General features: G+C 42.5%; 1 protein-coding gene across 5 annotated transcripts in view; it reads right to left on the bottom strand.

Annotated features, from left to right (window-relative positions):
- The window catches only part of DOCK1 (dedicator of cytokinesis 1), a 265,954-nt gene that overhangs the window by 24,254 nt on the left and 227,640 nt on the right, over positions 1-14,060 (bottom strand). For 4 of the 5 annotated variants that reach the window (XM_069020260.1, XM_069020261.1, XM_069020263.1 and 1 more), the window contains 8 exons: positions 13,254-13,395; positions 12,963-13,041; positions 12,546-12,630; positions 11,641-11,727; positions 8,068-8,244; positions 7,342-7,425; positions 2,955-3,092; positions 758-903 (listed from right to left, as the gene is read on the bottom strand). In XM_069020260.1, the coding sequence (XP_068876361.1) occupies positions 758-903; positions 2,955-3,092; positions 7,342-7,425; positions 8,068-8,244; positions 11,641-11,727; positions 12,546-12,630; positions 12,963-13,041; positions 13,254-13,395 (938 nt within the window). Of the gene's footprint in view, positions 1-757; positions 904-2,954; positions 3,093-7,341; positions 7,426-8,067; positions 8,245-11,061; positions 11,375-11,640; positions 11,728-12,545; positions 12,631-12,962; positions 13,042-13,253; positions 13,396-14,060 lie in introns of those variants that run through there. The other variant, XM_069020265.1, reaches the window with a different exon arrangement.

Genomic DNA, 14,060 nt, shown 5'->3' with positions numbered 1-14,060 from the left:
GCAGCCCAAGTGAGCAGCAGTGATTGAGCAGTCAGCTAATCCTGCCCTGTGCCCAGCTCCACCTGGCTCCTGGGACAGGGCTGGCTGCACACACGGCCTGCAGAGCATCCCGAGGGCACTGACGCACCCATGAGACTCTGAAAGGGGGAATTTAACTCCTCTTTGGGGTTGTTTGAATGCTTAGAAGGTTTTGTTTAACGTTGTTGGAGAGTGCAAAAAAGAGCTTTATATTTATCTAGGTGAGAAAACAGGAGACCTTGAGAGAAATGTCTCTGTAGGTTGGGGTTTCTTAGCCAATATTAGGCTGTCCCTTAAAAAAATCATGGAAGGGTTTGGGATGGAAAGGACCTTAAAACTCACCCAGTCTCAAAGGCAGGGACACCTTCCACTATCCCAGGCTGCTCCAAGCCCCATCCAACCTGGCCTTGGACACTTCTTGGGCACCCTGTGCCAGGGCCTCACCACCTTCCCAGGGAACAATTCCTTCCCAATATCCCATCTAAATCTCCCCACTTTCAGCTTAAAGCCATTCCCTGTGTCCTGTTCCTCCACCCCTTGTCCCCAGTCCCTCTCCAGCTCTCCTGCAGCCCCTTTAGCACTGGAAAGCGCTCTGAGCTCTCCCTGGAGCCTTCTGCTCTCCAGCTGAGCCCCCCCACCTCTCCCAGCTGTGTTCAGCTCTGAGATCTGGGAATGCTGCCCGCCCTGAGACCCCGTGGATGCTTTAGAGACAACCCCTGGCTGAAGATTCCTCACTCACCCGTCGGAGCCGGGCCGGGAGGGAGTGCTGTCCGAGGAGAGCGAGGACACGGAGGCCACGGACAGCGGCCGGGACGACGACGGCATCGTGAAGGAGCGGACCATGGAGCGGGGCCGGCTGCCCCGCCGCTCATCCAGGCTGGAGAGCTGCAGCCAAGAAATGCCCCACCTTACTGCTTAAATCCCAAAAAAAAGCTCCTATCCACATGCCAAAGGCAACGTGGAAAGGGTTCATGGGTTTTCTTCCAGGTACAGTTTGGTGTTATTTAACTAATTAATCGCAGCCGATACATCGTGTTTAGCAACAAAAAAACAGGTTCTGAAAGAAATCCATCTAAAGCAGTACACAGAAATATTTAGGTCCTCACAGGCACATGTATAATCTTAAGCATATTCCAAGAATTCCTTTGTTCCAATGGTATTTCCATGCTTTTGTACATCTTGCCTTTGAAAAGCAATCTTTTTACATTTAATTTTTGAATCCATCTCTGCCATCGTTGTGACTGCCCTGTCAATGTATTTCAATGAAATGGATTTGATAAAAACCCAAAAGACCCAAAGTAAAAACCCACAAAGAGAAACTTGATGTCAAAAATACCAGGAGAGCCAATTTACAGAGTGACACTACGTTAAGAAGAAAATATATGAAAGTTTTGGTTTTGTTTCAGACAATTTCAGAGTTCTGAATAATTCTCCAAGCTTCGTTAGTCATTAATAACTGATATATGCAGAAAATAATTGAACTCTTGCAGTCAACAAATAAGAATCTCATGCTGTTTAATTACAGGTATATTTTCCACCCTGTCAGCTACTGGTAAATTGGCCTTGTACAAGGAAGACAGAAGCGATAAAACTCCATCAATCCTGAACGTTTTTACTGGTGGGGAGAGTGAAATTAGAGAGATAACACCACTTTCCAGTCACCTCCTTGATGATGTGAATGGATATTACTGAAGTGACTGACATGCAGGTATCATTAAAGTTAATTATTCCTGTTCTCCCTGGGAATAAATTATTATTTGAACTTTTTCCTGAATATATAAATTTGCAAGATGGGATTTGAAGGACCACAAACAGAACATCAGTTAAAGGATACCATAAAGGCTGGCATGTTCCCTGCAAAATCTCAGTGTCCTCATTAAAAAAAAAGTCATTGCTATAGACAGAATCTGAGAATGATTTAGGGTGGAAAAGTCTTCTGAGATTGAGTCCAAGCTGTGCCCCATCCCCACCTTGTCCCCAGCCCAGAGCTCTGAGTGCCACATCCAGGCCTTCCTTAGACACCTCCAGGGATGGGGACTCCAGACCTCCCTGGGCAGCCCCTTGACAACCTTTTCCATGGGGAAATTCCTGCTGCTGTCCACCCTGAGCCTCCCCTGGCCCAGCCTGAGGCCGTTCCCTCTCCTCCTGTCCCTGTTCCCTGGGAGCAGAGCCCGACCCCCCCGGCTGCCCCCTCCTGTCAGGGACTTGTGCAGAGCCACGAGGTCCCCCCTGAGCCTCCTTTGCTCCAGGCAGAAGTGATCACATAATAGCATCCCATCCAATTTTTGACTGAATTCTCAATTCTATCCTGAATTACAAAGCTGTTTGCTTTGTTTGCTCTGGTTTCCCTCATACTGAACACTCAAAAGCAGAACAAACCTCCACTGGAACACCAGAAATTCTTGGCTTTCCCTTAAGGATGAAGCAGCAACTGCAAATAGGTTGTTGGAATGAGAAAAGCATGAATTTCATTCCTTCTAAAATTATGGAGTAGGAGCTGTGGTTTTCCTGCCTGCCTACATTTAGTGTAGGTACAAGCACATGGTGCCATAGAGCAGCACAGCCCTCCCTTCCCTAAAGGAATTCCACCTAGGGAAAGGTGACATTCAGCTTGGGAAGAATCCTGCTGCGTGCCATTTTTAAATTCATTTTTGTAACCCAAATCCTTCAGAATTGAAGGATTAGCTTGACTTTCAAGGAACAGACTCAGGCAGTTTAGAAATTGCTCCCGTGCTCGGCAATGAAAGCACCGAGCCTTCCTCAACATCTCCCACCTGCTCACTGTTCCATACTTTGATGATCACTGGGAACAACCAGGAATGCTGCATCCACATCGTTTTTTTTAATCAATGGAATTCTCACACAGGAATAGTGAGTTGCTGTAATTTAAGGAAATTCCAGCTGTTGTGGAAAGGAGAAATTGGGAGGGAACTTACGATGGCGCGGACTCCGTACTGCTTTTCCACCTTGTCCTTCAGCTGCCTGAAACACGCCTCCATCCTCTCATGGAATGGCCTCAGGGCCTCTGTCACCTTCTCCCCATGGATCCGGATGCCTTCAGCCAGGAATGGGATCTGCAAAGCAGAGTTTGGCTGCTCCACCACGCCCAGCCCTTCCCGAGAGAAGGGACGTGGCAACACTCCCCCAGCAGTGCAAGAGCTCACACAGTAACAGTAATACTGGCAATAAGAGCAATAGTAACAGTAATTATAACACTAGTAATTAGAACACTAGTAATAATAACAATAATAATAATAATAATAAATAATAATAATAAAAAATAGCAACAATAATAAAAAGATTCAAAATGACAACAAGAATTATTACTATGATCACAGTGATCAGCATCATTCATTGCACAGAGGTACAACAGGATCTAAAAACCAGCTCTCCACGATTTCCCTATTTTTCTGTTAAGCAAAGTCCTTTAAATTTAATACAGCCCTAATTCTGCCCAGAAATCCCATACTGGATTCATCCCACAGCACAAACCCCCCTGTGATATTCCATTCTCAAGCCCCCACGGATGCTGTACTTTAAAACAGCAAACTGATGAATGATGAGTCTCACATCAGGTTATTAATGTCAAATCCTTTCCCAGTTCCATGAGAATGAAACCCTGAAGAAGAAAATAGTTTATGTTTTCTTTAATAAATGCTCTTTCTAAAGCTGCAAATGAGCTACAACCTTGGACAGATATATATTGCAGAGCAATATTTATTAATAAAACATACAGTTTTATAAGCTATATAGTTCTCCTTAGAAAAATTATTTTATTTTCTCTGGGAAGAAAACAGAAGAGGAAAAAAATTAAATTAATTCTCTTTTGTAACTGAAAATAATCATTTATCTTCAAGGCTTCTGTCACCAAATATCCATGCCAGCACAGGATTATATAATTAGCTCCTAGTGTGGAGGTGTAGCTGACCTTTGGAAACGTTTTAAGAGAGACATTTTCATTCCCACAGCTACCCAGACACACCATTAGAGTTTTCTACCTCCAGCTCAGGAAAAATATTTCCTCTTCCAGGTCCGTTTCAGCCCACACAGTGCTCTGATTCTAACTCAGATATTCTCTGCAGCAATCAAGCTAAGAGGCTTCTTCTTAATAATTCATAATTAAATCATAATACTGATTAAAAACAGATTTTTCTAATAAGACTGAGCAGCAATCAGAAGGAGCAGCTTTATTAGTAAGGAGAATAATAAATACACAGATGAATTACAGATGAACAAACTCAAGAAATCTTATCAAGATGATGCCCTGTGATTTGGCACTATTAAATGGACAGAGCTGCTTCTCCTAAAAGACTACAAAGAGAAGAATAATGACTTTTTTTTTTAATGTAGTGGCTTCTATTTATAACCACATGGATTTGCCCTCGACAAAAATTAAACACGAAACCAGAAAGTTTTCCTGCTCTGAGTAAGTAAATGAATTTGTAAATTTTCATCATTATCAGGCCACACTGTGACCCTCCTGTTTCGGAGGGATAAGTGGTCACTTGGCTCCTTTATTTCAAAGAACTGCTGATATTTGAAATGGACTCTTTGTTTAAAAGTTGGAATTACCAAGGTGAAGCACATGAGGGGTCTGAAGCTTCAGCTCTGACACCATTTTATGGGCAGAAAACACACTGAGGAGCCTGTCCTAGGGATCAGCCACCTCCAGGTTGGAAAATCAAGCAACAGGAAGCAAATGACATTATTTGTAGGAAAGAAAATGTGGGAGGAAGGAGAAGGAGAAGGAGAAGGAGAAGGAGAAGGAGAAGGAGAAGGAGAAAGGAGAAAGGAGAAAGGAGAAAGGAGAAAGGAGAAAGGAGAAAGGAGAAAGGGGAAGGGGAAGGGGAAGGGGAAGGACGAGAAGGAAGAGGAGGAGGAGGAGGAGGGGGAGGAGAAAGACAAGAAGGACAAGGAGAAGGGCAAGGAGAAGCAGGAGAAGCAGAAGCATAAGCAGGAGGAGGAGAAGGAGGAGACAGAGGAGGAGGTGAAGAAGAAGAAGGAGGAGGAGAAGAAGAAGGACAGGTTTGTTAATGTTTTACAGAAGTTGAAATTAATAAATTCCCCGTGGCTTTGCCACAGAACAACGGGAGGCTGCTGAGTCAGGATATTTGGCCTCCCTGTCCAAGACCACTTAATCTTTAAACATTTACCAAAGTGCAGGAAGAACCTTCTAACTGTGTTACCATTTCTGTTGCATCTTCTACCAACTCCAAAATTCCTCCTGTGTCTCCGTTCCAGACACAGGGGAATGTCCTGACGAGTGACATGGAATTTTACATCTCCGTGAATTGTTGTTAAGAGGCAGAATTTTGCCACATTCAGGATATTCCCAACTAATTTGGCCTTGGAGAAACGGCACTTTCTGATTTCATAACTCTGTTCTTGGCTGATTTTAAAATTTTATAAAGTTCCACTGCAACTTCAAATTACTCCCTGATTTGTTTCCCCTCCCCCCCCCTTTTTTTTTTTTTAATCTCAGCTGAAAAGAATGAAAAAAACGACATTGATTTGAATTATTAAACTAATCTTTGAAAACAATCTTTCAGAACAAAGGTATCATAAAGCATGATCATAAAACCTGCATTTGGTATGCAGCAGTTCTTCCATCTCTGTGGAAGGAGTACAAGGTTTTTATGTGCCGTGGTGTTTTTCTGTTTTGGTGTGCTGTAAATACTTTAGCTAAATGCAGAGTGACTAATGTCATCAATCATTCATTTCTCTGCCTTAATTTCAATCAATCATTTCATTATCTTCATGTTCAAATGAAAGATCAGCTTGAAATGGTGCAGTTGCATGGGAACGGTTTTTTGCCTAAGTTGGAAAAGCAGCAAGAAGGACAAAAATGGACATTGCTTTGCTAATGGAATTTATGTGAATTAATAAGAGGCAGAAACAAAATGTACACCTAAAGTCCACAGGAATTACAGAAGGATCATATCCTGAACTCCACAGCACAGTGGAGAAAGAGGTAAGGGGAGAGAAAAAAATTAAATTTAGCTGGTCAGCTGGTAATACAATTGTCAGGCTCCTATTTCATACACTCAGATTGATTTATGCAGCAGGGAGAAAACTCCATGTGATTACAAAACTCCGAGGCCCACATCATTGGAAAATGAAAACTCCTTTTTGCTTTCCATCACTGTTGGCCCAGGAGGAATTCAGCCCCTGCCAAGGCTTCCGTATGCACCCCTCTCCCAATATTTGGGAGCTGACTCCCACCTGGCTGGAAACGGAAAGCATTTGAGAGGAATTCTAAATTTTAGGATACCCTAAATGTGTATGAAACATCCAAGGTAATTTAAAAGCACTGAAGCAGCTTTTAATGACCAGAATTTTCAGATTTAGAAATAATTTTGGATCCCTTTTCTCTATTTGCTTCGTTTCTGTTGTTTTGGAACTACTAAGCTGATGGGAAATCATGTGTTTAAAAGCCCTGAATAATTAAAATACAGTGTGATCAGCTGCCACACCTATTTTCAAATTGTAATATTATTTTAATACGCAAGTGTCACCAAAGTGAGCCTTTGCTGAGGGAAAGTGTGTTTGGAATTCATTTGAAGTATCACTCTCACAGGCAAAGACACAGAGCTGACACCAAGTCAGTCTTCTGGGACCAAATTATTTTCCTCTATAAAACTTAAAGCTTATAAAATCTAATCTTCTCTAAAAGCTCACAAGAAAATAAATAAATAAAGGCTTTTTTTTTTCCCCAGACCAAAAGAGTTTTTATTCACTGATGGTTTTATGGCCTTCAGAGGATATTTTATTTTTGAATCCTGTAGCTTTGGTTCTACCACCTCTAAGACTGAAATGAACAGAAATGTAAATTATTCCCTTTATTATAAAGACAGAATTGAATATGAAAAGACAATGATTCACTTTCTTCTGCTGTGGGGGAAAAAAAAAAAACATTTCCAATCAAACTGGTATTTTTTTAGTTATCACAAAATTATCCTCAGACCACAGGAAAATGTCCAGTCTGTGAGTATGAACAAAACTGGAATTGTCTCTTGTTTGCTCTGAAAAATATTTTCTCATTTGGTACAGACGGGAAATTTTCACTTATGAAGTTTGCAAAAAAAAAAAAAAAAAGAAAGAAAAAAATCAAAGGTGTTGATCATATTTGTTCTCTGCGTGTTTATCAAAATGAGAAATTATGTCAGATTTGAAAAGATGAACTTTAACTCAAGCTCCAAGACAGATTTAAATGGCAAAGAAATGTATCCAAGGTGAGGATAATGTCTGAATTTTCTCCAAAGTGACACCAAGCTGCCTTTCCACAGCTGCTGGCTCTGCCAAACCTGACTTCAAGATTTTTACCTGCCAAGCAATCAGATCCTTCAGCTTTTCAATCTTGTCATGATCCTCAGGATGCTCGTGCATGTATTTTTCAGTAAAAAAAGCCTAATTGAGAAAGAGAGAAATGAGCAAATTATTTCAGAAAGTGAAATATCTCCTACCAGAAGAACGAGCTACAACGGAGATAAATTGATGAACTCAGATATTCTGAGAAGGAACAGCTACAAATACAAAGTGAAAATTATGGAACCACAGAATCCCAGGATGGTTTGGGTTGGAAAGGACCTTAAATTTCATCCAGTGCCACCCCTGCCATGGCAGGGACACCTCCCACTGTCCCAGGCTGCTCCCAGCCCCAATGTCCAGCCTGGCCTTGGACACTGCCAGGGATCCAGGGGCAGCCCCAGCTGCTCTGGGCACCCTGTGCCAGGGCCTGCCCACCCTCACAGGGAACAATTCCTGCCCAATCTCCCATCCAGCCCTGCCCTGTGGCACTGGGAAGCCATTCCCTGTGTCCTGTCCCTCCAGCCCTTGTCCGAAGTCTCTCTCCATCTTTCCTGTAGCTCCTTCAGGCCCTGCAAGGCCACAGTGAGGTCACCCTGGAGCTTCTCCTCTCCACACTGAACATTCCCAACTCTCCCAGCCTCTCTTCCCAGCAGAGCTGCTCCATCCCTCCTCTGGCCTCTCTGTGCTGGGATCAGCTGAGGCCCAGCAGGAGAGGGAATCCTGACGGAATTCCGGCGTTACCTTCTCGTAGTTGGCGAAGCCTCCCATGACAGCGGGGTCCACGATGCCGTTGAGCAGCATCGACAGGGGGTTGATGGGGAGGTTGGGATCACTGAGGTGCTGCTGCACCATATTATTGATCTTATCATTGGTCAGCTGCATGGTTTCGATGGCATTTTCCAGCGGGCTGATCTCCACCTGAAACCCAAACAAAAGGAGCTTCCAAGCAAGGAGCAGAGTTTTTAACCTGCTCAGCAAAACCCCACGGGCAGAAACATTTCAGGCCTTTCAGAACCGAGGTTCTTGGGAGATTTTTGACCAATGATTACCAGAAAGGGCGATTTCAGGCATTTAGACATTTGGTATCTCTGTGCTGCAGTCACTGATATGATGATGGGTATCAGTGGAGGAAGTTAACTGCATTTTGCTGCTGCAGGAGAGATTACATCCCAGCACAACACCCAGAAAGGCTCTGGCAGGAATCACGTGAGGTTTTTGGAGGATTATGGAGAACGTCAGAGATTAAGGGTCGGTGAGTTTTAGCAGCACAAAGAAGATCCAGCTTAACGTAACAGTAAGAAAGAAATGATAACTTTAACGTGGATTTTCTGATGGAAAATGTAATCCTAAGCCGCTGAAAAATCAAAAAGATGTTTTTGCAGTGTTTATTTTGGTGTGCTTCCAAGGACATCGAGTTTAATATGTTGATGAGGTGACATCTAAATTATCTGCTGTGCTTTCTCCCAAGAGGTCACATTTTCTTCATCTGAGCATCGAGAACTGAAGGGAGAAATTTTCTTTCTGCCTGGACTTCAATGAAGAGAGACCTCAGACATCTTCACAGGGTGAATTAGCTCTTCTACTGTCTAAAACTTGCTTTATTTTAATTGACTGACCTCCAGCTACTTTTATGCCCAGCTGTGTCTTTCAAAAAGTTCATGTTGAAAAACCAGCCTTAAAATACTTGAAATATTAGTGTTCAATAGAACGGGCTAAAAATCAGTAACTCGCAGTGACCCGGAGTGGAGCGAGTCCTCACTGGAAGACACAGGCTGCTTGTATGAAAAAAACGATGTGGTAGGGAGAGAAAAGGAAGGTTAACTGAGGCCTGTGAGGAAAATGCAAGTGTGTATTTGATTACAGGCTCATTTGCATAAATGCTACATAAACAAAGCAGCACTTCTACCTGGCTATCAGTTGCTTACCCTGTTTCTGAGAACCACTTCTAATCAAATCTCTTTAGTTGTTACTCTTACACCTGCCAGCTGATTACATCAAGGATGTTTTAATTAGCATTTTTAGCAGCCTGCCTGGTGAATTATTCTGGAAGGCAGGGAAGGAGCCTGGTGTTTCTGCTGGGAATAGGGAGCAGGCCAGGCTCGGACAGAGCCCAGCGTGCCACAGGGGGAATTTGGACTGGGGAGTGAAGCCACATTCAGCCTCCGATTGGGCAAGAACTGCTGGGAACATCAGAGGCTAAATTTAGGATTCTGTCATTTGTATTAATGGGCTTATAACTATGCAATAATGTGTTGATGAACCATTGCTTTTAAAGCTCTTGAGCATCTACAGAAATTAGCACTCATTGAGCTGACAGCTTTTTGACTTTTCTGTAGCAGCAATCATGGCTTTCTTTCTCATTCTCCTTTCTTTTACTACTCTTGTAACACTCCCTCTAATTTTTTAAAAGCAGATGGAGAGTTGCAGTTGCCATCTCACTACTACAAACTGGGCTTTGGAACCTAGTGAAAGCTATTTATGATACATGTAAATTCTGAGCCTTGTTCCCAGTGCCTTCCTGACTCGGGGCACTCATCACTCTATCCAGGGAAAACAGGAATTACGTTCTCCTGGTATGTCTGCATCAGTACAAAATTCTGAGATAACAACAAAACACAGATGAGCATTTGTGCTTTTTAAACCCAAGTGTGATTCAAAATCCAGGTTCTAATTCCCTGGCTGGTCTCAGCAAATTTTTCCCCTACATCTACTTGTGTCCAGCTGAAGCAAATCAGATACAGAATAACAAATGCTGGCCCCAAACTCCTTGCAGATAATGAAGAGATTGCAAAGGTTTAGTTGAAAGTACTCAGAAGGAATCTGAGAAGCCAATAGAGCTAAAGCAATTCTCCATGTTCCTATGGATTATGTAACATAATCCACTGCATTTATGAAATTACTCAGTTCTCTCAGCACTGATTTGATGGGATCTCACCTCTCCCTTTAACGATATTCCAGTTCCATCAATAAAACATGACACATGCAGAGCTGCTTGAGTATCCTGGTGCTTAGTAAGGGATCAATAATATCTGTATCCATAATCACAATTTAGCATTACAGGGATGTAAACCCTGTGATCCTCCTTGCAGCATTTTAGCTGACAGGGATCTTGAGGAAAGTCAATACCCATTTTGCAGGAGCTGTGCCAGAGGAGGTCAGAAGTTATCTGTAGCACTCTTCCCACACATTATTAAGTTCCATTCTGGTATCATTTCTCAGCTGCAAAACTCATACAATCCTTGCTCCCAAAAGGCTGACAGGAGGCACTCTCCCAGGATTTATGGCCATTTTGATGCCAGGCAGAGCATGAGGGGTGCACACACAAAGTGCCTGTCAGGCTCTGCCCTCTGCTCATCAGGACTGGCATCAGAGCTGCCAGCCTTTACAAACAGCACTTCTTGCCATCATGAAGATAACACAATCTTCTCCATCAGGATTATATTGAAACTACAAAATTCATTAAAAATTCAATGTGTTTTATTCAGCTGCCTATTACTGTCACACATCACATTCATATTCTGTTACTATAGATACCATAGTAATTTTCTGCATTACTTCCATTCCTCCAAATACAACTGTCCAACATAACCTCAATGGAGCAATGAAAAAGGTTTTAATTAATCATATGCAAATTGTTCTTTTCCTTTAAAAATAAGCCTCACAAGAGAGATTTAAAAAACGCAGTAACAATGTTTTTATTGCTACTTAAAAATTACAGCTGCATAAGAATAATTTAATCTTAAAGGCATTTAATGGATATGTCTTATCTAAACAGTCTAAATGGTTGAACAGAGAAATGAGTAATTTGGAGTTACTCTGTGAGGTTGCTGAGGGTATATTTAGCTAAATATGGAGAAGAAACAAAAACAACCTTTAATCACAAGTGGTAAGAAATGCAGCCATACAATGCATTTGATTATTGGGGTATTTTGAATTCATGACAATCAAAATACCCAGATCTTCTTTTCTAAAATTCAGGCTAGATTCTCTGGGATAGAGCAGGGTTCCCCTACACCATCTCAGGTCCCTCTTCCTTTTCAGGCACCTGCTGAGAGACACAAATACTTTATAAAAGGGCTGAAGGCCTTGGAGGGCTGGCTGCACTCCCTTCCCTTGGGAATGGAAAAGCAGTGCCTGAGTCACCCTCAGTCAACAATCAGCACCATCAGCAAGTTCCCTCAGGATGTGCCAGGTACAATCCCATGGATTCCTTGTTCACAGAGCTCAGCACAGTCACTGAGACACAGAAATGCTCCCTGGCTGTATAAAACCCCCATTTTTAAAGTAATCTCAATAAAGCCAAACCGATCTTACCATGAAAACTGATTTGACTTCGAACCACCTCAGGATCCCTGGTAATTTATAGGCTGTCACGTAGATGGTTCTCTCAATCCACATGTTCTGCCAAGGGAACACAAGTGTCACGTTATCACAGGGACAGCTTTGATCCAGAGCAAAGCCCTAAAACATCGGCACCAGGGCAAGGGACCAAGGTATGGCAGATGTTACAGAGCCAGGGGCGAATTCCAAATGGAAGATGGAGCAGCACTGATTTAAATCTGGTATGTGACTTAGCAGGGAACAACTGCTCCCTTTCTGAAGGAGAATGCCACAGAAAGATCCACTGGTTTTACTGGATGCAATTGTTTATGGAATCCCAGAATGGTTTGGGTTGGAGGGACCTTAAATCCCACCCAGTGCCACCCCTGCCATGGGCAGGGACACCTCCCACTGTCCCAGGCTGCTCCAAGCCCCAATGTCCAGCCTGGCCTTGGGCACTGCCAGGGATCCACAGCTGCTCTGGGCACCCTGTGCCAGGGCCTGCCCACCCTCCCAGGAAAGGAATTTTATTGACCATTAGATGAAACAAATGGTTTAGTAAAAAAGAAAAAAAAAAAGCAAAAGGTACTAGTGACAGAAGATTTTCAGATGCCTCACTGGAATCTTCATGGCAAGAGAAGTTTCAGGTGTAACAATTTAAAATCCTTTCTCAGAAGAGCTGTTTTTACAAAATAAATACAGCTTTGCCCTTTTTTTTTCCTATTGGTATAAACCAGAACATGATAAATTGGCTTAATTAACTTTCTATGAAAAATAATCCCTTTAAACCTAGAATTTATTTCTCAACAAGCAAAAGATAATGAATGGCTCAGATTCTCAAAATAGAGGGGGATAAACAAGCAAACCCAAAGTGGTTTATTTTCTTTATAATTTCTTACTGCAAATTCATTGTCTGGGTTTTTCTCTCCTTTGCGAACGGGGCGCGAATACTCAAAGCGCTGGACTTCGTTCACCCTGTAGAAACTGAAAAAAGGGCAAAGAATCATGGAATTACTCAACAGATTGGGTTGGAAGTGACCTGAAAGATCCTGCAGTTCCAAGCCCCAAAAGCACAATGAAAATCAAGCACTGTCTGTTTGAGAATTGATAACTAAATTCTAATATTAGAGAAAGTTTATGAACAAATATGGGATCACTCTTTTCCAGTGGGTTGGATGGAATCTGTGCCAATATTAAAAATCACCATTAAACACCCTCACCATGCCCACCCCCCTTGGCTGTGCACGGATTCTTAATGCAACAAAAACGTGTTATAAAGGGGACGGAGAAAACGACCCAACCCAACCCAAACTCACCTCACGATTTGCTCTGACACCGGCCTGTGAAACTTCGAGGGTAAATCCAGTTTGGGTTTTACAGTGAAGCACTGAATATCTGAATTTCGGGGGTTAAGAAGTGAAAAGGGAATTTCAGTCACACAGAGCAAACAGCTCAACAGGAACACACCAAAAAAAGGACAAAACGACAAAATTGGTGCGTTACGCCCGTCAGGGCGGAAGTGCAACACGCTGGCCATTAAATCCTTGACCTGAGCTGCTGGGTGCACTGGTTGTACTGGTTGTACTGGTTGTACAGCCCAAGGATACACTGGCCAGAGGAGGTTTTGATGTCATCGCCCGGGGGTGACGTTGTCTTCATCTTCTCGGCGTTGGGGAACTGCGTCAGCAGCCGCGCCTCGAAGTCCTCGCGGCGCTCGTACTCCTTGCCCCGGTAAATGAACACCTTGTTCTGCAAACAGAGGCACTCACAGCTGGCACCAGCACCCCCAGTGCTAAAACCAGTGCCCCCAGTACAGAACTGGGGCCTCAGAAGCGCTGACAGCAATGCTGGTAAGAGAACAATTTCACGTTCCTCACACTATGGTTTAATCGTAAATTTACCCATTTTTAATGCTGATTCAATGAAGCACAAATTGGTTTTCTCACCTCCAATTCAGGGCTGGATCAATTAGCCCACATTTACCTTTAGGTATTTTTATAAGCCACACTAAAATCACTTCAACATGTGATTTCAAGGATCTGTAACATTGGTGGCCATTGAAAATATATTAAGAGAAATTATTACCAAATCCAAGATGTCTTCTCCCCCTTCCACAGCTAATGATGGATGTCAATAAATAAACTGCATTAGGCTTTTTATACATAAACATTAATTCAAAGGCACTTAGGTGAGTAAACAAGAATAACAGAGAAAAACAGAAACATAAAACAATGCCAATTTGAGGAGGAATATCCAAAAATACTGACTCTTATAAAAAGACTTCACATTAATGTATTAGATTTTTGCCATTATAAACTTTAAACTTTTTATGACTTTAAAATTAGGTACATTGTATTTGTAAGCATTGGTTTCTTCTTTGCCAATAAAGAAAATGAAGATAGATTTTATCCAGT

The sequence above is a fragment of the Aphelocoma coerulescens genome, chromosome 6 (assembly GCF_041296385.1).
Source record: "Aphelocoma coerulescens isolate FSJ_1873_10779 chromosome 6, UR_Acoe_1.0, whole genome shotgun sequence".
In the NCBI taxonomy this organism is placed as follows: domain Eukaryota; kingdom Metazoa; phylum Chordata; class Aves; order Passeriformes; family Corvidae; genus Aphelocoma; species Aphelocoma coerulescens.
The sequence above is the reverse complement of the archived record's forward strand: the minus strand, read 5'-3'. Positions and strand labels throughout refer to the sequence as shown.